At 48.7% G+C, this 25041-nt stretch overlaps 3 protein-coding genes across 4 annotated transcripts in view; 1 reads left to right on the forward strand and 2 right to left on the reverse strand.

Annotated features, from left to right (window-relative positions):
* The window catches only part of PAPOLA (poly(A) polymerase alpha), a 69410-nt gene extending 58907 nt beyond the window's left edge, over positions 1-10503 (reverse strand). Inside the window, exon 1 of the mRNA XM_069951251.1 lies at positions 10433-10503. The gene's annotated coding sequence lies outside the window, so the exon portion shown is untranslated. The remainder of the gene's footprint in view (positions 1-10432) is intronic.
* Positions 10504-14187: 3684 nt separating this feature from the next.
* LOC138770632 (ubiquitin-like FUBI-ribosomal protein eS30 fusion protein) lies at positions 14188-19325 on the forward strand. 2 transcript variants are annotated; one of them, XM_069949744.1, is made up of 5 exons: positions 14188-14297; positions 16868-16949; positions 17977-18121; positions 18232-18287; positions 19035-19325. In XM_069949744.1, exons 2-5 carry the CDS (start codon positions 16875-16877, stop codon positions 19158-19160), a joined length of 402 nt encoding a protein of 133 aa, XP_069805845.1. In that variant the 5' UTR covers positions 14188-14297; positions 16868-16874; the 3' UTR covers positions 19161-19325. The 2 variants fall into 2 exon arrangements, with proteins under 2 accessions (XP_069805845.1, XP_069805846.1); XM_069949745.1 differs by lacking the exon at positions 14188-14297 and adding an exon at positions 15803-15878.
* Positions 19326-19583: 258 nt separating this feature from the next.
* FKBP3 (FKBP prolyl isomerase 3) lies at positions 19584-25015 on the reverse strand. Its single transcript, XM_069949291.1, has 7 exons — positions 24789-25015; positions 22612-22713; positions 22266-22373; positions 21907-22042; positions 21140-21207; positions 20959-21056; positions 19584-19733 (listed from the first exon to the last, which is right to left on the reverse strand). The coding sequence occupies exons 1-7, from the start codon at positions 24900-24902 to the stop codon at positions 19679-19681; spliced, it is 681 nt and encodes a 226-aa protein (XP_069805392.1). The 5' UTR covers positions 24903-25015; the 3' UTR covers positions 19584-19678.
* Between the last annotated feature and the right edge of the window lie 26 nt (positions 25016-25041).

Here is a 25041-nt window from a genome sequence, read left to right on the forward strand (position 1 = left end):
TACCAGGTTGTATAAGGAGGGGTGAACCGGCCCAGGTCGGAAACGGAGCAGGTCAAATCCCCCATGCTGATCGGTAGTGGGACTGCACCTGTGAGTAGCCGGTGTAGAGCAGCCTGGACAATACAGGGAGACACAGACTTTTATTACATCACACACTACTCACAAAATAATGGGGATGTTGAGCTTGCTGATATGTAAAAAGTACCTGCTCCAGTGTTATTATATCAAGGGGCATTTAAGTAGAAGCGGCAATAGTGATTTCCTCAAACTACTTACTGAAACAATAGCCGTCACCAGTGGTAGGTATACCCAACATGTCACTGTCTCCATAACTTGTCATGTGCCCTAAAGGGTGGCTTCACACGTACTGGATTCACAGCAGATTTTATGCTGCAAGTTTGCAGTGAAATCCGCTGCGGATCCTGGTAGTGTGAAAGTCTATGGGGTTACATATCGGCAGCGGAATTTACATTCCGCTGAGGATATGTAACCCGGCCCCTTTAACCCCCCGCATCCCGCTGCCCCCGGCCCAGAGCATGCAGTCATGGGCAAAAGTTTTGAGAATGACACAAATACTATATTTTCACATGATCTGCTGCCCTCTGGTTTTTATGTGTGTTTGTCAGATGTTTTTATCACATACAGAAATATAATTGCAATCATATTATTAGTAACAAAAGCTTATATTGACAGAATGAGTTAATGCAGCAAGTCAATATTTGTAGTGTTGACCCTTCTTCTTCAGGACCTCTGCAATTCTCCCCGGCTGCTCTCAATCAACTTCTGGAGCAAATCCTGACTGATAGCCGTCCATTCTTGCACAATCAATGCTTGCATTTTGTCAGAATTTGTTGGTTTTTGTTTGTCTACCTGTCTCTTGATGATTGACCACAAGTTCTCAATGGGATTAAGATCTGGGGAGTTTCCAGGCCATGGACCCAAAATCTCTATGTTTTGTTCCCTGAGCCATTTAGTTATCACCTTTGCTTTATGGCAAGGTGCTCCATCATGCTGGAAAAGCCATTGTTGATCGCCAAACTGCTCTTGGATGGTTGGAGGACATTCTGCTCTTGGAGGACATTCTGGTACCATTCTTTATTTATGGCTGTGTAGGCAAGACTGTGAGAAAGCCGATTCCCTTGGCTGAGAAGCAACCCCACACATGAATGGTTTCAGGATGCTTTACAGTTGGTATGAGACAAGACTGGTGGTAGCGCTCACCTCGTCTTCTCCGAATAGTCTTTCTTGGGCGCCCTGGAGCCTTTTTGGCAACAATGGAACCTCTCTCCTTGAAGTTCTTGATGATACGATAGATTGCTGACTGAGGTGCAATCTTTCTAGCTGCGATACTCTTCCCTGTTAGGCCATTTTTGTGCAGTGCAATGATGACTGCACGTGTTTCTTTAGAGATAACCATGGTTATCAGAAGAGAAACAATGATGCCAAGCACCAGCCTCCAGTGGTCCAGTGGTGTCATTCTTACTTAATCGTGACAGATTGATCTCCAGCCCTGTCCTCATCGACACCCACATCTGTGTTAATGTAGCAATTACTGAAACGATGTTAGCTGGTCCTTTTAAGGCAGGGCTGCAATGACGTTGAAATAAGTTTTGGGGGATAAAACTCAGTTTCTAGGCAAATATTGACTTTGCAAGTAATTGCTGTTAAGCTGATCACTCTTTATAACAATGCAAATTGCCATTTTGAAAACTGAAGCCGTAGGCTTTGTAAAAATTAATATTTGTATCATTCTCAAAACTTTTGGCCATGACTGTACATCAACTTCTCCAGGCTCCTGCTGGCTTCGGGGCCTCCCAGCATCTCTCAGTGGGTTGGGGAGCGAGGGGAGTCGGGAGCCTTACACAGCCACGGGGCCGAGCGGGTAATGTATGCTCCGGGCTGGGGTAAAATGAAAATTCCATTGCGGGTATGTGACCCCAAAGACCTTTACTATTCCAGGTTCCACAGCGGATTTTGCTTCAAATTTGCAGCATAAAATCCGCTGAGTATCTGGTACGTGTGAAGGCACACTAAAGGAGAATTCAGGGCTGGGGTGATTTTTGGCATAGTGATGGGGAAGGGGAGGATGAAAGAAGTGAGAAGCTCTCACCTCTCCCAATCCAGTGCTGATGCCGGTATTGTACAGCTTTGGTCCCACCGGCCCCTTCTGGGTCTGAGTGGGTACCTGGGACATGACTTTTTAGGCCTGCTTGGCCAGTCAACGGCTGTGGCAGGACCCCGCAGACTGGCTGAGCGGTAATGAGTGGTATGTTCCTATTTGTAATCAATTTCCCCCCAGCCTGCTGCTGCATTTTAGGAATTGCCGGACATCTCCTTTAAAGATTTTTTTCCTTGACAATTTGATGATAAGTTATCAACCGACATGCAATTCTGTCTAGTAAACGGGGGAACATAAAATCCTTATGCCGACTTCCTGCGGAACCCACCCAGGGATTTTTATATAAGAATATATGCTTCCTGTATATGGATTATACCTGATGAAGGCTTCATTAGATTGTGAGGGCTGAAACGCGTTGTTTTTTATAATAAATAATTCTGTTCTCTACACATCGCTGTGACCGGTTCCCATTGAGCGGTATGCATTGTACAACATCTAATAAATTACGCAATAGACTCTCAACATTAGCCTGAGTTATATTATTTGTAGCACTAACTGTGGGCGCATTCTGAGAAAGTAACCAGGCAGCAGTGGGTGAAGGATTCAATACTACAGAATTGTGTAAACTATCAATTAAACTCCTTGATCCACCTCCTTTTGATGCCTGAGAAGCATAAGTATCATTAACCCCTTGCCGCAAAATGACATTCCAGGAACATCATGTAAAGCAGGTAGTTCCTGGAATGTCCTGTTGTCCCTGCCTCCCCCCGCTGTCCCTAGCTGTCTCACACAGCATCTTCCTGCTGCCACTGCCCGGAGGGGAGCTGCGCTCCCCCCGGGGCAGTTAACCCTATAGGTGCAGGGGCCCGTGGGACCCCAGCGTCTGTGGGGAAATCGGAGGGAAATGTGATCCCTCCAAACCTCCCTTCACCTCCTCCCCCAGGCTCTGGGGGGGTTGCCATAGCAACCCAGATGCTGCCCGATGCGTCAGGGTTGCTATTGGTTTAACAATTAGGCCCCTGCACTGAGGCAGGGGTCTGATTGCGTGAATGAGCTGTCAGTGTACTGACAGCTCATTCACTCTATAAGGCTACGTTCACAGGTAGCATGTAACGCCCGGAGTAGTGGATCCACTGGACCGGCACCAGCGATGGCACAAACCTCACCAGGGAGCGGAGTCTAAGGGGCCGCTGGTTTTCACCAGAGCCCGCCGCAAGGCGGGATGGACTTGCTGCGGCAGGCGACCCCCAGGTCGCTACCCCTGGCTTGGTTGCTGGTGTCGGCAGGCGAGGCGTGGCAGGAGATGGCACAGGCAATAGTCTGCAGATGAGAGAGCACGTGACAGGCTGGACACGGGAACAGGTGGAGTGACAGGGGAACAGGAACCAGGAACAGGGACTTGGGACCAGGTAACGGACAGGACTCAGGAACAGGGACTTGGGACCAGGTAACGGACAGGACACAGGAACAACAGGGAGCTGGGCCAAACGCTATGGGAAGCATGTAGAGGCTCCAACACAGGGGACAGGGCAAGCTGGGATTTATAGGGGAGTGATTAGGTGCAACTACCAATTAGGAGCGCACTGCCCCTTTAAATCTGAGACAGCCGGCGCGCGCGCGCCCTAGGAGGCGGGGACGCGCGCGCCGGCCGGCACAGCGGGAGACAGGAGCGTGGAGAGGTGAGGCGCCCCCCGGGGCCGAGGTGATAGCAGCGCCGGGTCCCCGACTATGGACACCGGCTGCTGCATGGGGCAGGAAGCGGTCGCGGCGGCGGCCCGGAACGCGGGACGCCGCCGCGGCTGTGACAGTACCCCCCCCCTTTGGCCTCCCCCTCTTTCTTGCCTGCAGATGGCACAGGAAGCCACAAAGTCTTTGACATCTTGAAACAGACTGGGCCACCAGTAGTGGCGAGAGATCCGTTGGCCGGTCTTACGGACTCCAGGGTGCCCGGCCTCCAACGAGGAATGACCCCACTTCAAAATACCTCTTCGAAGCGCAGGGTGAACATGAGTCTTTCCGGGGGGTACTCTCCGAAGCGAGGAGGTGACGACTGGTGCTAGGCGATCAGGCGGTAAAACATGGCAAGGGACTGTGGGTCTGTGGACGAGGACCCTCTGTAAGTTCTCCCGGTGGTGAGAGGACCCGACCTTAGTCTTGGGTACGGAGAGAGGGTACACCTCGGCAGAGAAGGCATCCGCCGAGTCTTGGTCTTCTGCCGGTAGGTCGGATAGAGGCTTGGCTGGGACAGGAAACGACATAGTACACTTGGTCTGAGGTGACCTGAGACACTGGTTGGAACAGTCCTGACCCCAACTGAGAATCTCCCCGGTTCTCCAGTCCAGTTGAGGGGCATGTTCTTGCAGCCACGGGAGTCCCAGGAGGACCGCGGGGGAAGAATGGGGCAGGACGTAGAAGGATATCTCTTCTTGATGTAAAGGACCCACCTGGAGGACTAAAGGTGCGGTCTGGTAGTACACACGGTCGGTAAGAATTTCGCCTGTGACCGAGGAGATAGTCAGGGGCCTGGCTAGTCGGGTCACGGGTAGCCGCCATCTTTGGACCAATGTTGCCGCAATAAAACTGCCTGCTGACCCAGAATCGAGGAAGGCAGTAGTCTGATGATTTCGTCCTGAGAGAGTCCGGATGGAAACTGGCATAGACAGACTTGGAATGGTGGCATTCACACCTAGGGACACCTGTCCCACCGGACCTAGGTGCGAGCATTTTCCGGATGTTTGGGGACGTAGGGGACATCCCAGCCGGAAGTGATCGGAACCACCGCAATAGAGATAGAGATTCTGCTCCAGGCGCCGGATTCTTTCATCAGGCGTCAGGTGAGCCCGTTCCACCTGCATAGGAATCTCAGGAGAGGGTTGGGACATCGAAAGGTCAGGATTCTGGAAAACCGGCGCCAGCTGGGGATGGCGACGGGAACGGGTTAGTAAATGTTCATGCCGAACCTCCTCCTCCCTCTCCGAAAAACGAGTATCAACTCGGGTGGCCAGTAGAATGAGTTCGTTCAGGGAGGTAGGCAGGTCTCGGGCAGCGAGCACGTCTCTCACACGACTAGACAGGCCCTTCTTGAAGGTGGCCAATAGGGCGGCCTCGTTCCAGTCCAATTCGGCTGCCAGGGTGCGGAACTGGATGGCGTAGTCACCAACAGAGGAGCTGCCTTGAGAGAGGTTGAGGAGAGCAGTCTCGGCTGAAGAAGCACGGGCAGGTTCCTCAAAGACGGAGCGAAACTCGAATAGGAAGGCCCGGAGATTGGCAGCAACTGGATCATCACGGTCCCACAGTGGCGTGGCCCAGGCCAGGGCTCTACCTTCTAATAGGCTGATGATGAAAGCCACTTTAGAGCGCTCGGTGGAAAACTGACTACTCAAAAGTTCAATGCGCATGGTGCACTGAGTCAAGAATCCTCTGCACAACTTAGAGTCCCCAGAGTACTTGCTTGGGAGGGCCAGTCGGAGTGAAGAAGAAGCGTCAGGAGGTGGTGTGCACTGGGCAGTAGTCTGCTGCTGTAAGGCGGCAGTGAGTTGCTGGATCTGCTGTGACTGTTTCTGGATTTGTTGCGCCTGCTGAGTGACCACTCTGGCGACGTCACGGAGATCGGGCACCTCGCCGGGATCCATGGTTGGAGCCTACTGTAACGCCCGGAGTAGTGGATCCACTGGACCGGCACCAGCGATGGCACAAACCTCACCAGGGAGCGGAGTCTAAGGGGCCGCTGGTTTTCACCAGAGCCCGCCGCAAGGCGGGATGGACTTGCTGCGGCAGGCGACCCCCAGGTCGCTACCCCTGGCTTGGTTGCTGGTGTCGGCAGGCGAGGCGTGGCAGGAGATGGCACAGGCAATAGTCTGCAGATGAGAGAGCACGTGACAGGCTGGACACGGGAACAGGTGGAGTGACAGGGGAACAGGAACCAGGAACAGGGACTTGGGACCAGGTAACGGACAGGACTCAGGAACAGGGACTTGGGACCAGGTAACGGACAGGACACAGGAACAACAGGGAGCTGGGCCAAACGCTATGGGAAGCATGTAGAGGCTCCAACACAGGGGACAGGGCAAGCTGGGATTTATAGGGGAGTGATTAGGTGCAACTACCAATTAGGAGCGCACTGCCCCTTTAAATCTGAGACAGCCGGCGCGCGCGCGCCCTAGGAGGCGGGGACGCGCGCGCCGGCCGGCACAGCGGGAGACAGGAGCGTGGAGAGGTGAGGCGCCCCCCGGGGCCGAGGTGATAGCAGCGCCGGGTCCCCGACTATGGACACCGGCTGCTGCATGGGGCAGGAAGCGGTCGCGGCGGCGGCCCGGAACGCGGGACGCCGCCGCGGCTGTGACATAGCAAAAGAGGCGGAATGGGAGGCACACGCGCCTCCTGTATCAGTGTTTCTCCGCGCTGAAGAATGAACATGTTCATTCTTCAGCGCGTAGAGAGGAGCCGCGCGAGCCTCCCATAGACTGTCATTATGACAGGGAGGCTGGCGGCATTGGAATTCCTCCACTTTTGCTACGTGTGAACGTAGCTTAAAGGGAACCAATCACCCAGAAAATCAATGTAAAGACAAGGATATGTGCTGATAGATCACCCAGCACACTTCCCAAATATGCCCCTGTAACCTCTGTGCCCCCCTCAATTAGACAGTAATCTTACTTTGTTCAGGTCACGCGCTGTATGTAAATTTTTGCTAAGTAGTCCTGGTGGGCGTATGTAGTCCTGGTGGGCGTATGTAGTCACGGTCCGGGGGCGTATCTAGTCACGGTCCGGGGGCGTATCTAGTCACGGTCCGGGGGCGTATGTACGGGGCTGTAATCACGCCCAGAGGGGCGTGATTCGGAGGCTTGCGGTCCAGTGACGTCATCCGGCGGCTTGCGTTCCGCGTCGCGGCCGCGCTGACGTGTTCGGGAACCCGCGCATGCGCAGTACGTCAGCGTCGTCTCCCGCCGTACTGCGCATGCGCGGGTTCCCGAACACGTTGGCGCGGCCGCAACGCGGAACGCAAGCCGCCGGATGACGTCACTGGACCGCAAGCCTCCGAATCACGCCCCTCTGGGCGTGATTACAGCCCCGGACCGTGACTAGATACGCCCCAGGACCGTGACTAGATACGCCCCCGGACCGTGACTACATACGCCCACCAGGACTACATACGCCCACCAGGACTACTTAGCAAAAATTTACATACAGCGCGTGACCTGAACAAAGTAAGATTACTGTCTAATTGAGGGGGGCACAGAGGTTACAAGGGCATATTTGGGAAGTGTGCTGGGTGATCTATCAGCACATATCCTTGTCTTTACATTGATTTTCTGGGTGATTGGTTCCCTTTAATACATTACAGCACACATCATGTAATGTAATGTATTATATATACACCTGCAAAAGTTAAAACACACACACAAAAACATAATAAATAAATACATATATAAATATATTAAATAAATAAATCAAATAAATAAACAATTATTAATAAATAAATAAATATGCACATTCCCACTTTATAAATGACCCCCTATAAATAAAATACATATATCAGGTATCGCCGCATCCGTAATGACCCTGTCTATTAACCTGTTACATTAATTATCTCACTCGATTAATACTGTAAAAAATAAAAATAAAAAACTAACTCAAATGACATTTTTTGTTAATCCCGCTGAATTCACTGAATTCCGGCCGCAGAAAACTGACCTGTCAGTTTTTTCCAGCGCCGCACAGATCCCGGCCGGAGCGTATACGATGTATGTACGCTCCGGCCGGGATCCCATTGAAGATACGCTGTGTTTCCACCCCGCAAAACTACGGCCGTAGTTCTGCGGCGAGAACTACGGCCGTAGTTTTACGTAGTGTGAACATAGTCAAAAGGTGTACCACTAAAAAAGTCAGCTTATGCAGCAATCCCTCACATAACTCCATTGGCGAAAAAATAAAAATATTACTGCTCTTACAATATCCAAGACACAAGCAGTATTTATAGTATAAATGCTATAAACTATAACAAAAGCTATATAAAATGGATATCACTGTAATCGTACCGACCTGACGAATAACGATAAGATGTCATATGTGATGTATAGTAACCGCTATCTAACATGTCATATGTAACGTATAGTAAGCGCTATATAACATGTATATCACTGTAATCGTACTGGCCTGACAAATAACTATAACATGTCATATGTAACGTATAGTAACCGCTATATAACATGGATATCACTGTAATCGTACCGACCTGGCGAATAAAGATAACATGTCATATGTAACGTATAGTAAACAGCGTACAAAAAAATTATTAAAAAACAGCTGCTAAATTGTGTTTTTGTTATTCGTACCACCTCATAAAAAATTAAATAAAAAAAAGATCAGGGTGTCACATGTCCCCCAGACAAGAAGTCAGGTCCTTAGAGGACTATAGGGCCCACAAGCGATCCTTCCAATAGCATAGCGCAGGTATTCCAGCTGGGTGGTTAGTCAGCCGTTTGCGGTCGGCTCCCAATCGATATAACTCACCAAGCCAAGTCTTTACTGGAACAAATTTATTTAAAACAAGCGACGCGTTTCGGCACACTAATCTCTCCGTGCCTTTCTCAAGCTTGAGAAAGGCACGGAGAGATTAGTGTGCCGAAACGCGTCGCTTGTTTTAAATAAATTTGTTCCAGTAAAGACTTGGCTTGGTGAGTTATATCGATTGGGAGCCGACCGCAAACGGCTGACTAACCACCCAGCTGGAATACCTGCGCTATGCTATTGGAAGGATCGCTTGTGGGCCCTATAGTCCTCTAAGGACCTGACTTCTTGTTTGTGTATCGACTCTACACGCTGTGTAGATGATCCTCTGCTAAGCTGCGGTATTGATTATACGCTTTGCTATAGTGTTGTGCCTACTATTGCACAACCCCCCAAGGTGAGCACAATTATATTCTTGTGCACATTTGCCATCTAATAACCCAGATATTGCACTAGGAAGCGCCTTTTTTCCCCCCCTTTTCTTTTCTACATGTCCCCCAGAATGATACCAATGGAAACGTCAACTTGTCTTACACAAATATTTTGGCACCGCAAGGCCTCTGTGACATGGTATAATGGCTAAAAAAAACTGAAATAAAAAAGGCCCGAACATTCACAAGTCTGCGGCCTGTGGTTGAGTCAGATGACGCACTGCGGCCACATATGGGGGATTTCTAGAAACATTGGAGTAAGCGGAATCAATATTGAGTTGTATTTCTCAGTTAGTATATGCTGTGTTAGAGGACAAAAATTTAATATCCGCCAAAACAATGAAAATTTAAAATTTCTCTTCCAACTTGCTTAAATTTAATAAAATAAGGTAATAAACTTATGAAATGTTACTTTGAATATTTTGAGAGGGGTAGTTTTTACAGTTGAGGGATTTATGGGGGTAACTAACATACAGGCCCCACAAATCCACTTTAGGCTGGGTTCACACTACGTATATTTCAGTCAGTATTGTGGTCCTCATATTGCAACCAAAACCAAGAGTGGATTAAAAACACAGAAAGGATCTGTTCACACAATGTTGAAATTGAGTGGATGGCCGCCATATAACAGTAAATAACGGCCATTATTTCAATATAACAGCCGTTGTTCTAAAATAACAGCAAATATTTGCCATTAAATGACGGCCATCCACTCAATTTCAACATTGTGTGAACAGAGCCTTTTTGTGTTTTTAATTCACTCCTGGTTTTGGTTGCAATATGAGGACCACAATACTGACTGAAATATACGTAGTGTGAACCCAGCCCAAAACTGAACTGGTCCCTAATAAAATCAGAATTTGAAATTTTCCTGAAATTTTCCGGGGTTAAAGGGGTACTCCGACGAAAACCATTTTCTTTCAAATCAACTGGTTTCAGAATGTTATATAAGTTTGTAATTTACTTCTATTTAAAAACTTCCAGTCTTCCAGTATTTATCAGCTGCTGTATGTCCTGCAGGAAGTGGTGTATCGTCTCCAGACTGACACAGTACTCTCTGCTGCCACCTCTGTCCATGTCAGGTTTTTCATGGGGATTTGTTTCTGCTCTGGACAGTTCCTGACATGGACAGAGGTGGCAGCAGAGAGCACTGTGTCAGACTGGAAAGAATCCACCACTTCCTGCAGGACATACAGCAGCTAAGTGCCGGAAGACTGGAGATTCTTAAATAGAAGTACATTACAGATCTATAAAACTCACCGACACCAGCTGATTTGAAAGAAAAAGAAAAGATTTTCCCCAGAGTACCCATTAACTAACACAACGCTGTCTGTGGTGGGTACAAATAACATGGACCCCCATGAAATCTCACCCTCTGCCCGTTCTGCTGCTTGCTCCACCAGGTTTCTTCTGGTCCCTGATGATACGGCAGACCGGCTGGAGCTCCGCCTGGTGTGCCGGCTCCGCTCTAGGGCACACTCCATGATCCGAAGGGGAATATGCCGGCTGCGATTTCCTAGCCCTCTTGCTAGGCAGGTGGCTCCTCTCTCTTCGACTAAGCCTCCCAGTCTTCAGTTAGTTTTGGCGCGGCGACTACAACGGCGCCAATACCGGATTGGCGCACCTCCTCCTCTTCAGACTGATCACTTCCAGTTCAATTAATACTTAAAATATTTTCAGTCTGTCTTCACTAGTGACTCCAGCCAGGCTGCTCACAAAGCTTCCATCAGTCCTATAAAATCACCTCATGACCCTCTCCTCAGCAGCAGCACCAGCACCTATCACCTCATGACCCTCTCCTCAGCAGCAGCCCCAGCACCTATCACCTCATGACCCTCTCCTCAGCAGCAGCACCAGCACCTATCACCACATGACCCTCTCCTCAGCAGCAGCACCAGCACCTATCACCTCATGACCCTCTCCACAGCAGCAGCACCAGCACCTGTCACCTCATGACCCTCTCCTCAGCAGCAGCACCAGCACCTATCACCTCATGACCCTCTCCTCAGCACCAGCACCTCATGACCCTCTCCTCAGCACCAGCACCTATCACCTCATGACCCTCTCCTCAGCACCAGCACCTATCACCTCATGACCCTCTCCTCAGCAGCAGCACCAATCACCTCATGACCCTCTCCTCAGCAGCAGCACTATTCACCTCATGGACATCTCCTCAGCAGCAGCACCAATCACCTCATGACCCTCTCCTCAGCAGCAGCACCAATCACCTCATGACCCTCTCCTCAGCAGCAGCACTATTCACCTCATGGACATCTCCTCAGCAGCAGAATTATTCACCTCATGACCCTCTCCTTAGTAGTAGCGTTATTCACCTCATGACCCTCTCCTTAGTAGTAGCGTTATTCACCTTATGACCCCTCTCCTTAGGGTCCTATTCCACGGGCCGAGGAGGGCCTAAACAACGATGTAAACGAGCGGCGATCTGCTAGATCGCCGCTCGTTTACTGCGCCTATTCCACGGCCCGATGATCGTTGAGCGAGGGCTGCAAGGACATCGTTACCGATGTCCTTGCAGCATCATACATTGCCTGTCCAGGCTTCTTCTCCGCGCTGTCTTCCTCCCCGGGTCCCGCGCGCTCTATCTTCAGAATGGCCGGTCAGCTGACAGGCCACACTCAGCCAATCACAGGCTGATTGGCAGAGCGCTCTGTCAGCTGACCAGCCATTCTGAAGATAAAGCGCGCGGGACCCGGGGAAGAAGACAGCGCGGAGAAGAAGCCTGGACAGGTAATGTATTCTACTGCTGCCTGTCAAATCGTCGGTCGCCTGCCGCGCACCGCTATTCAACCGTAGCGATGCGCGGTGGGGGAACGATGATTTTAGGTCTGGCCCTAAATGAACGATCAGCCGATGACACGATCATCGGCTGATCGTTCTCTCTATTCCACCGAACGATAATCGGCCGAATCGGGCCAAATGGGGCCGATTCTTGTTACTGTGGAATAGGGCCCATAGTAGTAGCGTTATTCACCTCATGACCCTCTCCTTAGTAGTAGTGTTATTCACCTCATGACCCTCTCCTTAGTAGTGGCGTTATTCACCTCATGACCCTCTCCTTAGTAGTAGTGTTATTCACCTCATGACCCTCTCCTTAGTAGTGGCGTTATTCACCTCATGACACTCTCCTTAGTAGTAGCGTTATTCACCTCATGACCCTCTCCTTAGTAGTGATGTTATTCACCTCATGACCCTCTCCTTAGTAGTGGCGTTATTCACCTCATGACCCTCTCCTTAGTAGTGGCGTTATTCACCTCATGACCCTCTCCTTAGTAGTAGCGTTATTCACCTCATGACCCTCTCCTTAGTAGTAGCGTTATTCACCTCATGACCCTCTGCTTAGTAGTGGTGTTATTCACCTCATGACCCTCTCCTTAGTAGTGGCGTTATTCACCTCATGACCCTCTCCTTAGTAGTAGCGTTATTCACCTCATGACCCTCTTAGTAGTAGCGTTATTCACCTCATGACCCTCTCCTTAGTAGTAGCGTTATTCACCTCATGACCCTATCCTTAGTAGTAGCGTTATTCACCTCATGACCCTCTTAGTAGTAGCGTTATTCACCTCATGACCCTCTCCTTAGTAGTAGCGTTATTCACCTCATGACCCTCTCCTTAGTAGTAGCGTTATTCACCTCATGACCCTATCCTTAGTAGTAGCGTTATTCACCTCATGACCCTCTTAGTAGTAGCGTTATTCACCTCATGACCCTCTCCTTAGTAGTAGCGTTATTCACCTCATGACACTCTCCTTAGTAGTAGCGTTATTCACCTCATGACCCTCTCCTTAGTAGTAGCGTTATTCACCTCATGACCCTCTCCTTAGTAGTAGCGTTATTCACCTCATGACCCTCTTCTTAGTAGTAGCGTTATTCACCTCATGACCCTCTCCTTAGTAGTAGTGTTATTCACCTCATGACCCTCTCCTTAGTAGCAGCGCTATTCACCTCATGACCCTCTCCTTAGTAGTGGCGTTATTTACCTCATGACCCTCTCCTTAGTAGTAGCGCTATTCACCTCATGACCCTCTCCTTAGTAGTAGTGTTATTCACCTCATGACCCTCTCCTTAGTAGTAGTGTTATTCACCTCATGACCCTCTCCTTAGTAGTGGCGTTATTTACCTCATGACCCTCTCCTTAGTAGTAGCGCTATTCACCTCATGACCCTCTCCTTAGTAGTGGCGTTATTCACCTCATGACCCTCTCCTTAGTAGTGGCGTTATTTACCTCATGACCCTCTCCTTAGTAGTGGCGTTATTCACCTCATGACCCTCTCCTTAGTAGTGGCGTTATTCACCTCATGACCCTCTCCTTAGTAGTGGCGTTATTTACCTCATGACCCTCTCCTTAGTAGTGGCGTTATTTACCTCATGACCCTCTCCTTAGTAGTAGCGTTATTCACCTCATGATCCTCTCCTTAGTAGTGGCGTTATTCACCTCATGACCCTCTCCTTAGTAGTAGCGTTACTCACCTCATGACCCTCTCCTTAGTAGTAGCGCTATTCACCTCATGACCCTCTCCTTAGTAGTAGCGCTATTCACCTCATGACCCTCTCCTTAGTAGTAGCGTTATTCACCTCATGACCCTCTCCTTAGTAGTAGCGTTATTCACCTCATGACCCTCTCCTTAGTAGTGGCGTTATTCACCTCACGACCCTCTCCTTAGTAGTAGCGTTACTCACCTCATGACCCTCTCCTTAGTAGTAGCGCTATTCACCTCATGATCCTCTCCTCAGTAGGACTCGTAGGACTACATGTTGGAGAGGAGGAATGTTATTTACATGGGACTGTGCTGGAGGGGAGGGATGTTATTTACATAGAACTCCTATGTAAATAACATCCCTCCCCTCCAGCACAGTCCCATGTAAATAACATTCCTCCTTTCCAACATGTAGTCCTATGTAAATAACATCCCTCCCCTCCAGCACAGTCCCATGCAAATAACATTCCTCCTCTCCAACATGTAGTCCCATGTAAATAACATCCCTCCCTTCCAACATACAGTCCCATGTAAGTAACCCCCCCAGCCCCTCTCTTCCCCAGCACAGCACTTTCAGCATCCTCATACTGCTTCCTGCTTCACTATAACCAAATAACCCCGCCCCTTTCCCAAGAGACTCCGCCCCTCGCCGTGACGTCACACCTCTCTTGCGCTGCTCACTTCCAGCCTCTACCCCGGCAGTGTAGTTGTCACCGCGGATACGTTGTGGAGCGACAGGAGGTAAATAGCCACATTTCCGCAGTCTGCATGCTGGGAGTTGTAGTTAGGAACAGGCAGTGTACTTTAGGCTATCAGGGCATGCTGGGAGTTGTAGTTAGGAACAGGTAGTGTACTTTAGTCTATCAGGGCATGCTGGGAGTTGTAGTTAGGAACAGGTAGTGTACTTTAGGCTATCAGGGCATGCTGGGAGTTGTAGTTAGCAACAGGTAGTGTACTTTAGTCTATCAGGGCATGCTGGGAGTGGTAGTTAGGAGCAGGTAGTGTATTTTATAGTCTAACAGGGCATGCTGGGAGTTGTAGTTAGGAACAGGTAGTGTACTTTAGGCTATCAGGGCATGCTGGGAGTTGTAGTTAGCAACAGGTAGTGTACTTTAGTCTATCAGGGCATGCTGGGAGTGGTAGTTAGGAGCAGGTAGTGTATTTTATAGTCTAACAGGGCATGCTGGGAGTTGTAGTTAGGAACAGGTAGTGTACTTTATAGTCTGTTAGGGCATGCTGGGAGTTGTAGTTAGGAGCAGGTAGTGTACTTTATAGTCTGTTAGGGCATGCTGGGAGTTGTAGTTAGGAACAGGTAGTGTACTTTAGGCTATCAGGGCATGCTGGGAGTTGTAGTTAGGAACAGGTAGTGTACTTTATAGTCTGTTAGGGCATGCTGGGAGTGGTAGTTAGGAACAGGTAGCGTACTTTAGTCTATCAAGGCATGCTGGGAGTTGAAGTTTCTTAACACCTGGAGGACCACAGGTCAGGGAGTGCAGATTTAGGTTACTATGTTTTTGCTAGTTTTGTTTCTAGGTGGTAACATATAAGAGGTGTCAGACCCCCCGAGCCCCCGCTCATCACTGTTGTCCCTGCAGCTTCCCCTGAGCCCCCGCTCATCACTGTTGTCCCTGCAGCACCCCCCTGAGCCCCCGCTCATCACTGTTGCCCCTGCAGCGCCCCCTGAGCCCCCGCTCATCACTGTTGCCCCTACAGCGCCCCCGGAGCCCCCGCTCATCACTGTTGCCCCTGCAGCGCCCCCTGAGCCCCCGCTCATCACTGTTGCCCCTACAGCACCCCCGGAGCCCCCGCTCATCACTGTTGCCCCTGCAGCGCCCCCTGAGCCCCCGCTCATCACTGTTGCCCCTACAGCGCCCCCGGAGCCCCCGCTCATCACTGTTGTCCCTGCAGCGCCCCGAGCCCCCGCTCATCACTGTTGCCCCTGCAGCGCCCCCTGAGCCCCCGCTCATCACTGTTGTCCCTGCAGCGCCCCCGCTCATCACTGTTGTCCCTGCAGCGCCCCGAGCCCCCGCTCATCACTGTTGTCCCTGCAGCTTCCCCTGAGCCCCCGCTCATCACTGTTGTCCCTGCAGCGCACCCTGAGCCCCCGCTTATCAGTTATCCCTGCCGCGCCCCCTGAGCCCCCGCTTATCACTGTTGTCCCTGCAGAGCCCCCATTCGTATCCATTATGTTTCTAGTAACTTTTCTTTATCCTCTGTTGTATTTCTTCTCTCCAGCCGGTGTCTGGACATGTTGCGGCTTGTTGCCAGATGACTCACATATAGTACTCACCTATACCTCACCTGCCGGAGACTCAGCCCCCTGTAATCTTTATTAGGGTTATACAACAAGTTTTGCTGCATACTTTGCCAGTGTCGCCAATGAGTCATGGTGGTCAGTTACTATGACGATATTGCAGTACGGTTCATGTGTACATCGGCAACCTGTCAAAATGGAATAGTGACATATACATGCATGGACACACAATAGAAGTCTATGGGATCCGCGATTCTAGCTACTGTCATCATGGATGTCAAACTATGGCCCTCCAGCTGTTTCAGAACTACAATTCCCTTCATGCCTGGACAGCTAAAGCTTTGGCTGTCCAGACATGATGGGAATTGTAGTTTTGTAACAGCTAGAGTGCCACAGTTTGACACCTGTCATTTTTTTATTTTTTTACAAGCAGTTTCCACTTGAACAGATCCGCAAAAAACAAACAAACCGTAGATGACACCATGGATGCACTACGAGGGGATTCTTACAGACTCAAAATATGGTCCACAAAAAGATACTGACATGTGAATGAGGCCTAAGAGGTTGTTCGGGGAAGGTTTAAACTCTCCCTACTGCCCCCTTGTGTGCTCAGTTGGAGAGGTAGTGGGTTACTCTATGGGGGACATTTACTAAGATGTGTCCCTGGTGTACACCACGGAAAAGAGGGGGCGCAGCAAGGTGGGGAGGAGGTGTGGTTTGTAAACAGTTTTGACCCATCGGGAGATAGAGCTGGGAGAAGACTGCAGCAAGTTCAATCCTCTCCCGGCTCTAGGTCATGTGATTTGTCAGGCTCCATCTGATTGCCTGTTTAAGTCTATAGAGTCTGACTGATATCATGTGACACAGACCAGGGAGAGGATAGCGCTAGTGCAGTCTTCTCCTGCCTCGTTCTCCCTATCGCTACACTTCTGAACACCTAAGGCTGGCGTATGAGTACGCCAGTGTTGATAAACGTCCCCCTATGTGTCTTTACACCTGCTTTAGTAACTGCTGTGCGATCTTCTAGGTGGTCATGACTTCTCTTTTTTTTTTTCAGTACAACCATGCAGATTTTCATTACGGGCCAGACCCTACACACCCTGGATGTGTCCGACCAGGACACTGTGCTAGCTGTTAAGGTATGTACTGGGGAATGGGGCAATAAGTTGCTGCACCGCCCTGTCTTCCATGGAGCAGTCTAATGCAACGTTTACACGGAACGATTATCGGTCGAATTTTCGCGATAACGATCGAATTCGAACGATAATCGCACGTGTAAACACGGCGAACGATCAATAAATTGTTCATTTTGATCTTTTAACATGTTCTTAAATCGTCGTTCGCAAACAATTCCGATCGTTCCGTGTAAACAGTCGTTCACTGATTTTACCTATGTGTGAGATAGGCTTAAGCGATCGCAAAACGAATTTTCTGTACGATATATCGTTCCATCTAAACGCTGATCGTTATAAAAAAAAATTGTTACTTCGAAATCGTTAATCGTACGATCGGGCCAATAATTGCCTCGTGTAAACTTAGCATTAGGGTCCATTTACACAGAAAGATTATCTGACAAATTATCTGCCAAAGATTAGAAGCCAAAGCCAGGAACAGACTATAAACAGAGATCAGGTCATAAAGGAAAGCCTGAGATTTCTCCTCTTTTCAAATCCACTCCCGGCTTTGGCTTCAAATCTTTGGCAGATAATCTGTCAGATAATCATTCTGTGTAAATGGACCCTAACACTCACCCCCTTGGTTACGTGCACACGACAGGATACGTGCGCATAACCTGCCGCATATTGCACCGTTTGCATCTTGCCCGTGCCATAGACTCCATTCTATCCACAGGCGGATTCTGCCGTCTGTGTAAAGAATTGTCATGTCCATTCTTTGGGAGGACAGTGTAATCTACCTGTGCATAAACCCTTAGGTCAGGAGAAGTTTGGAAAGCACTCTGATTTCAGCTCTGAATTATGCAGATCTGTGAATGCAGCCAGCTATCCTTGTGCCTTTCCACAATGCATCTGTCCCCGTGCTTTTCAGGAGCGAAGTTGATGGGTAGTGTCTAACATTAGTTACCAATAGCAGCAGAATTGTGAATGCAGCTCCGGAGTATAATATCGTCTGTAATGACATTGTTGGACATGTTCCTTTATATTGTAGACCCGTATAGCTCAGCTGGAAGGCCTCTTGGATTGTGATCTGGTTCTGTCCTGTGCTGGAGTCTCTCTGGAAGATGAGGCCACTCTGTCAGAATGTGGGGTGCAGGAGCAGTGCACCCTGAATGTGACGGGACAACTTCTGGGGGGTAAGAGAAAGTCATGAATAAACTAAGAAGGTTCATGCCTGTCCGTTTAATCTTCTGTAATGGACACTAGAGGAAACATCATATAGTGATACTGTATCATCTTTTTCTAGGTAAAGTCCATGGCTCTCTTGCTCGTGCTGGGAAAGTGAAAGGTCAGACCCCCAAAGTAAGTAATAAATCTTCTTGCTATGTTTTGGGGTCACTGGTTGAGCCCTGCCAGCAACGAAGATGGAAGTAACCCTTTAATCTCTACTGGAGCTTTGTAGGAGATGTTCCTGGCGTCATATAGAGATCTGAGTGCCTGCATCTCCCAGGTTTAAAGGGGTTGTATGGGATTAAAAAAAAATATGGCTGCTTTTTCCCAAAAACAGCACCACGTGTCCATAGGTTATTATAGCTCTGCCCCATTCACTTCTATGGAGCTCTACTGCAGTACCAGACAAAACCTATGGCCAGGTGTGGCGCTCTATTTGGAAAGAAAGCAGCCATGTTTTTCTAATCCTGTGCAACCTTTTCAACTTCTGACCCTCCAAATTCTAAGTGTAGCTCCAATTGTAAGGCCTTTCAGATTTTCTATACTGCCATGGTAGAGAGGGGCAGCCTAGAACAGACCAAGTGGTCCACTTCTGCCAACAATTTTCTATGGTTTTATAGTATGACATTGTTTTACATTGACAATGAGATATTAAAGGGGTTATCCGGGAATAGAAAAACATGGCTCCTTTTTCCAGAAACAGAACCATTATCGATCTCTGTTCTATTGATGTTAATGGAGCGAAGTTGTAATACCACACACAACCCGATGACAGGGGTGGCACTGTCTTTGGAGGAAATCTATTATGTTTTTCTAACTAGATAATCCCTTTAACGTTCTGGTATATTCTGATCTCTTGAGGGATTTTTCGCCTTCTAGGTGGCAAAACAAGAGAAGAAGAAAAAGAAAACGGGGCGAGCCAAAAGACGAATGCAGTACAACCGCAGATTCGTCAACGTGGTTCCTACATTTGGCAAGAAAAAGGGACCTAATGCCAATTCCTAACTCATTTCTTCATCACTTCTTGCCTTTTCAGCAGGTTTATCAGGGATGGAATTATCACATTTTATGTTCAATTTTAAAGATTTTCTGTTGTTGTTGAAAATTTTTTTTACAAATTGTACAATTTGATCTTTTCCTAATTAAACTGCAGATGTTATAGAAAGCTAAGTGGACTTATAGATTTACCATGTATGTGTCTTCATCTGGCTCATGTCTCACAACAACCTAGGTCTGGCCATTGTGTTTGTGGGACCAGGTCATGTGTGTGGTGTCGCACATCAATAAAATAAATGGAGCCACACTGCAATACCAGAAATATTGACAGCTATTGGTCATCGCATGTGACCATGGTTCCACAACCTCTAAGTATTAATAAAAAATATGGACACTAAGGAGCAGAAGACAGACAAAGAAAAAGTCGAGGACTCTCAAGATGTCAGGTTTATTTACATGTACTTATGCAACAGTGTTGTAAACAAGGGTTTTACATTCAGTTGTGAGGCCAAAATTCCTGAAGATCTTTAGTCAATATCAACCAATTCAACCTCAAAAATCAGTTTAGCGTTGGGTGGGATTCTGGAGGACACAGTTAAGGAAAACTGGAGATACTAAAGAGGATTTTTCACAGCTTTGTTAGTCAGCGGCTCTCCTCCAATCATCCCTAGAATAACCTGGAGGAGGAGGAGGATGAGGTGAAAGAAGAGGATGATACATTGTAACACTGATCCAACACTCTGGGGGGGGGGGGGGGGGGGGAGTAATAATCTATTGTTGCACCAATTCCAATCATGGAATTCCATATGACCTCCACCATTCATAATAAGGCGAAGACGCCATTGTGGTTCCTTTAGATTAATGTGGGGGAACAAACGGGCACTCTGATCACGAATACTGATAGCATTTGTTACGATCTATAACAGCTGGGGCCCCCATAGATCATGAGAACGAGGGGGCCACAGCTTTGGTTTAGTGTTGCAGCAAGGCCTTTGAAGCAAATCTGTACCGACATGTAGCCACTCCCAAACTGCCAGTGACGTGTTATACAGGTCCTCATGCTGTGTCTAGTTTGGGGGTTGGTCTTTCTACTGGTGCCGGTATTTGAGAAAACGTAGTTTTGAGAGTCAATGTGGCCCCCGTGCCCTAGGCCTGCAGCATCCCTCTCTATTTTCAGCACGCCCCTGGGCTGGATCGAGTCGGGGAGAGAGGCTCTGCAGGCCCAGGGCACGGATGCTCTAGGCCACGCTACATTGACTCTCTGCCTTACTGCAGAAAAAAAACTACTTTTTCTCCAAAATTCCAGCAACAGGAGAAAGGCTAACCCCTGGTCCAGACATGGCATGAGGACCTGTATAACGCGGTACAGAAGTCTCTAGGTGTTCCTCTAATGGACGGGAGATAGTGAGGGACAACGCTGAGCTAGCAACTTATAGCAGAAACATTTTAAATGTGTATGATGGTCGTCAAAATTTTTTAGACATATTAAAAGTTTAGATCAGTCAGGATTTGACCACGACCATTCAGTAGAACGAGGCCCATATGCAGCGCATTCACTCCTTGCTCCATATCCTGTAACCTAGATGGACTTTCAATGTAACTCCATGGGGTCCATCTAGGTCGCAGACAGAGCGAGGAGAGGAGCATGCAGACGTTGGGGGACAAGTGTTTTCTTCCTGCTCCCTCCCAATGTATTCTATAGCAACCACCTTGTGGAGTGACAACCATGGTCACATAAAGTCCTTACCTGCCACCTAGTCAAGCAAGTTCAGAAAGAAACCTAACCCCATACCAGATGAAAGGATACTTTGCGTCAGGCTGGCCTTTTTTGCCATAGGCCCATTCTGACTGGATTTCCAGTTTGGCTTTTTCTCCTTTGCTCATAGTAAGAAGAGCCTCGTCCCACTGCAAGAAATACAGCAGAGCTTAGACTCCCCATATAATAAGCTGAACCTGAACCCATATATATGTGCAAGCATCATACTCACCCCTCTTATAACTTTACCAACACCAACTTTAAAGCTAAGGGGTTTGGCACCTTTCTTCTTCTTTGCACCTGGTATATTAGAAGGGAATATAGGTTTTTACTCATGCAGTAAAGTAATGATCCTGCCTTTAAGGCGAATGAACCATCAGGAACATCTCTTTAGGTATTATACCTTAATGGATCGGTGCCGGCGTGGTGCGGTCCTTCTTTCGAACTGTCACCTGGTTTACGCACATGGTGCCGGTCTTTTTAAGGGCACTGGGGCAGGGCGCTGGACCCTGGTATGACCAAACCCCCTCCCTTCTGTGACGTGGCGGCATTGATTCTAATAGAGCCATGTCCCAGAGGGGAGATAGTCACACTGGGGACTGGCGGGCCTGGGGCCATGCTCAGAGGCGGGCTAGCGCTTCTGAAAAAAAAACGGAAACCAGTTAAAAAAAAAAAGGACTGCGCCACTGGCATCCCAGCACCGTTACCATTAAGGTATAATACCCAAAGCGATGTACCTGATTGTACATTTGTAGCTTATAGCTCATTCCGCAATTCCAATACACTTTAATGGTGCGTTCACACCTACAGGATCTGCAGCTGATTTTTTGCAGCAAATTTCATTTAAATAACTGAACACAGCATCAAATCTGCTGCAGATCCTGTAGGTGTGAACGCACCCTAACAGAGATGGCCACCTTTCCAATAACCTCTATAGGGAAAAGCAGTCTCCATCATCTGGCACACAATACCTTAACAGACCAAAGAGCAATTTCTTACTAGTAGCAATATTGGAGTCGAATACAGTGCCGTCCTCCAGGGTCCCGGTGTACCAGCAATGAACGGTATCTCCTTTCTTCGGGAAGTTGGTTTTATCTCCCTTCTTCAGTATGGACTTGGTGTATTTCGGGGGACCCTGGTCATCAAGGACAAGATGACAATTACTGAATATCTAGTTGGATATAGAGTATATAGCAGGGGTAGGGAACCTTGGCTGCCCAGCTATTGCTAAACTACAACTCCCATCATGCCTGGACAGCCAAAGCGTTAGCTTTGGCTGTCCATGCATGATGGGAGTTGTAGTTTTGAAACAGCTGGAGGGCCAACCTGCTATATGGTATGTGTTCTATAATACTTACATCATCCACCAATTCTTCTTGCTTGGCTTCAGTGGCTTTTCCATCACCGACTTTCAGATCCTTAACGTCTTTAGTCACTTCGTCCACCCCGTCCTTTCCTTTGAAGCGCTGAAAGTGCAAAGTGTGAATGAGATTCTACATCTCCTCAGTTCTCATTCCTTATTGTTTATAGCGCGATTCTCTGACATTGCGTATGAATATATTAGGATATTCCCAGGAGGAGTAACAGAGGCACAGCACAGCATAGACGGCCCTGGACGTGATAAGATTATGGAAAAGACTATAGGCTGGGCTGTAAATACAAACACTACTCCCATCCTCTGGGTCACCAATGCGTCTCGCTTACCTTAGACTGGAAAAGTTTTTCATAGGCCGCGATGAGTTGATCTTTTTTTGCCGTTTTTGCCACGTTTTTTATGTTTCCGAGTAATTTATGTTCTGCAAGAAACTGGGGAAGAAATGTAACAGATTAGTGACAGGTCACCCTACGGTATACTGTAACAACTGGCTGTGGGGGGACTACAACTCCCAGCATGCTGAGAGACCTACTCAGGTAGAGGTGTGATGAGTTGCCCTGCAGTCTGTATAGGGAATTATTATTACTGTTAAGATTTCTGCCTGTGGTTTGGGGAGGGATATAAATCTTCCCAGTTAACGTCTATGTGGACGTCAAAATCTGCCATGTCTGAACATTCCCTTAGGGGAGGAGGGGACACTGTAACCTACTAGTCTATCTGTACTGGGGTATTCCCCTTCATATACATCACTAGGGTAGGACCCCACTATATGATCTCTGGGGGGTCTGAGCTTTGATAGTCTGATGATGAAGGGGACACAGTGCTATAGCACCCCCACCCCAAACCACTGATCACAGCAAAGAATTGCAACTCAGTCCCATTCATTTGAATGGGGATACATGGTAGATTCAGAACTATACAATCTAGGGAAGCCCTTCAATGGCTAAATAAGTGAGGGTTCCAGGTGAGTGAGTGTCCATAGAGGGCGGTATAGTACACCAGTGTGTGTCCATAGAGGGCGGTATAGTACACCAGTGTGTGTCCATAGAGGGCGGTATAGTACACCAGTGTGTGTCCATAGAGGGCGGTATAGTACACCAGTGTGTGTCCATAGAGGGCGGTATAGTACACCAGTGTGTGTCCATAGAGGGCGGTATAGTAGACCAGTGTGTCCATAGAGGGCGGTATAGTAGACCAGTGTGTGTCCATAGAGGGCGGTATAGTAGACCAGTGTGTCCATAGAGGGCGGTATAGTACACCAGTGTGTGTCCATAGAGGGCGGTATAGTACACCAGTGTGTGTCCATAGAGGGCGGTATAGTATACCAATGAGTGTCCATAGAGGGCGGTATAGTATACCAATGAGTGTCCATAGAGGGCGGTATAGTATACCAATGAGTGTCCATAGAGGGCGGTATAGTATACCAGTGTGTCCATAGAGGGCGGTATAGTACACCAGTGTGTGTCCATAGAGGGCGGTATAGTAGACCAGTGTGTGTCCATAGAGGGCGGTGTAGTATACCAGTGTGTGTCCATAGAGGGCGGTGTAGTAGACCAGTGTGTCCATAGAGGGCGGTATAGTATACCAGTGTGTCCATAGAGGGCGGTATATTACACCAGTGTGTGTCCATAGAGGGCGGTATAGTACACCAGTGTGTGTCCATAGAGGGCGGTATAGTACACCAGTATGTGTCCATAGAGGACGGTGTAGTATACCAGTGTGTGTCCATAGAGGGCGGTATAGTACACTAGTGTGTGTCCATAGAGGGCGGTATAGTAGACCAGTGTGTGTCCATAGAGGGCGGTGTAGTATACCAGTGTGTGTCCATAGAGGGCGGTGTAGTATACCAGTGTGTGTCCATAGAGGGCGGTGTAGTATACCAGTGTGTGTCCATAGAGGGCGGTGTAGTATACCAGTGTGTGTCCATAGAGGGCGGTATAGTAGACCAGTGTGTGTCCATAGAGGGCGGTGTAGTATACCAGTGTGTGTCCATAGAGGGCGGTGTAGTATACCAGTGTGTGTCCATAGAGGGCGGTGTAGTATACCAGTGTGTGTCCATAGAGGGCGGTGTAGTATACCAGTGTGTGTCCATAGAGGGCGGTGTAGTATACCAGTGTGTGTCCATAGAGGGCGGTGTAGTATACCAGTGTGTGTCCATAGAGGGCGGTGTAGTATACCAGTGTGTGTCCATAGAGGGCGGTGTAGTATACCAGTGTGTGTCCATAGAGGGCGGTATAACTGAAGCAGATCTGCACTCCCAGCAGTTGTCACCTCCCATCCCCCACTCTCAGGGGGCGACACTGAGCACAGGAGAAGCCCCCACAGCCAGGGCAATGAGAGTTCAGTGGTGACAGCCAAAGCATCGGGGATATATTTCTCCATCACTCGCATTCTATGTAAAGGCAGCTGCTTTCTTCTAGATTTTTAGCAGTTTTCACACAATGCTGGGAGTTGTAGTCCCACAAGACCCGCAGAGTTGCCAGCAGCCCCTCCCCCGCCATAGTACCGAGTCGGAGGCATGCTGCTGCAGGAAGCTGATCAGATCCTTCTTGGCCAGGTCGTCACTATGAAGCTGCTCACTGCTCCACTCCCTGACGGGCTCCCCGGCGGCAGCTGCCATGACATGTGCTCTTTTTTTCTTCTTTAAACTACACTGTATCTTTAAACAAAACAAACTTTATCAGCGACCGGAAAACACAACCACGTGGTCAGAGTTGCTCCGCGGCCATATTGGATAAGGGAATGCCGCCGCTGTTGAA

The sequence above is a fragment of the Dendropsophus ebraccatus genome, chromosome 13 (assembly GCF_027789765.1).
Source record: "Dendropsophus ebraccatus isolate aDenEbr1 chromosome 13, aDenEbr1.pat, whole genome shotgun sequence".
Taxonomy (NCBI): domain Eukaryota; kingdom Metazoa; phylum Chordata; class Amphibia; order Anura; family Hylidae; genus Dendropsophus; species Dendropsophus ebraccatus.

What these genes read in the sequence shown, in the direction of transcription:
- LOC138770632 (XM_069949744.1), top strand. Translation starts at nt 16,875, where the DNA reads ATGCAGATTTTCATTACGGGCCAGACCCTACACACCCTGGATGTGTCC. An exon ending in GACGGGACAACTTCTGGGGG is followed by an intron (nt 18,122 to 18,231) that starts GTAAGAGAAAGT and finishes ATCTTTTTCTAG; the next exon opens with GTAAAGTCCATGGCTCTCTT. An exon ending in TGAAAGGTCAGACCCCCAAA is followed by an intron (nt 18,288 to 19,034) that starts GTAAGTAATAAA and finishes TTCGCCTTCTAG; the next exon opens with GTGGCAAAACAAGAGAAGAA.
- FKBP3 (XM_069949291.1), bottom strand. Translation starts at nt 24,902, where the DNA reads ATGGCAGCTGCCGCCGGGGAGCCCGTCAGGGAGTGGAGCAGTGAGCAG. An exon ending in AAAAACTTTTCCAGTCTAAG is followed by an intron (nt 22,374 to 22,611) that starts GTAAGCGAGACG and finishes TTGCACTTTCAG; the next exon opens with CGCTTCAAAGGAAAGGACGG. An exon ending in TTGGTAAAGTTATAAGAGGG is followed by an intron (nt 21,057 to 21,139) that starts GTGAGTATGATG and finishes TATTTCTTGCAG; the next exon opens with TGGGACGAGGCTCTTCTTAC.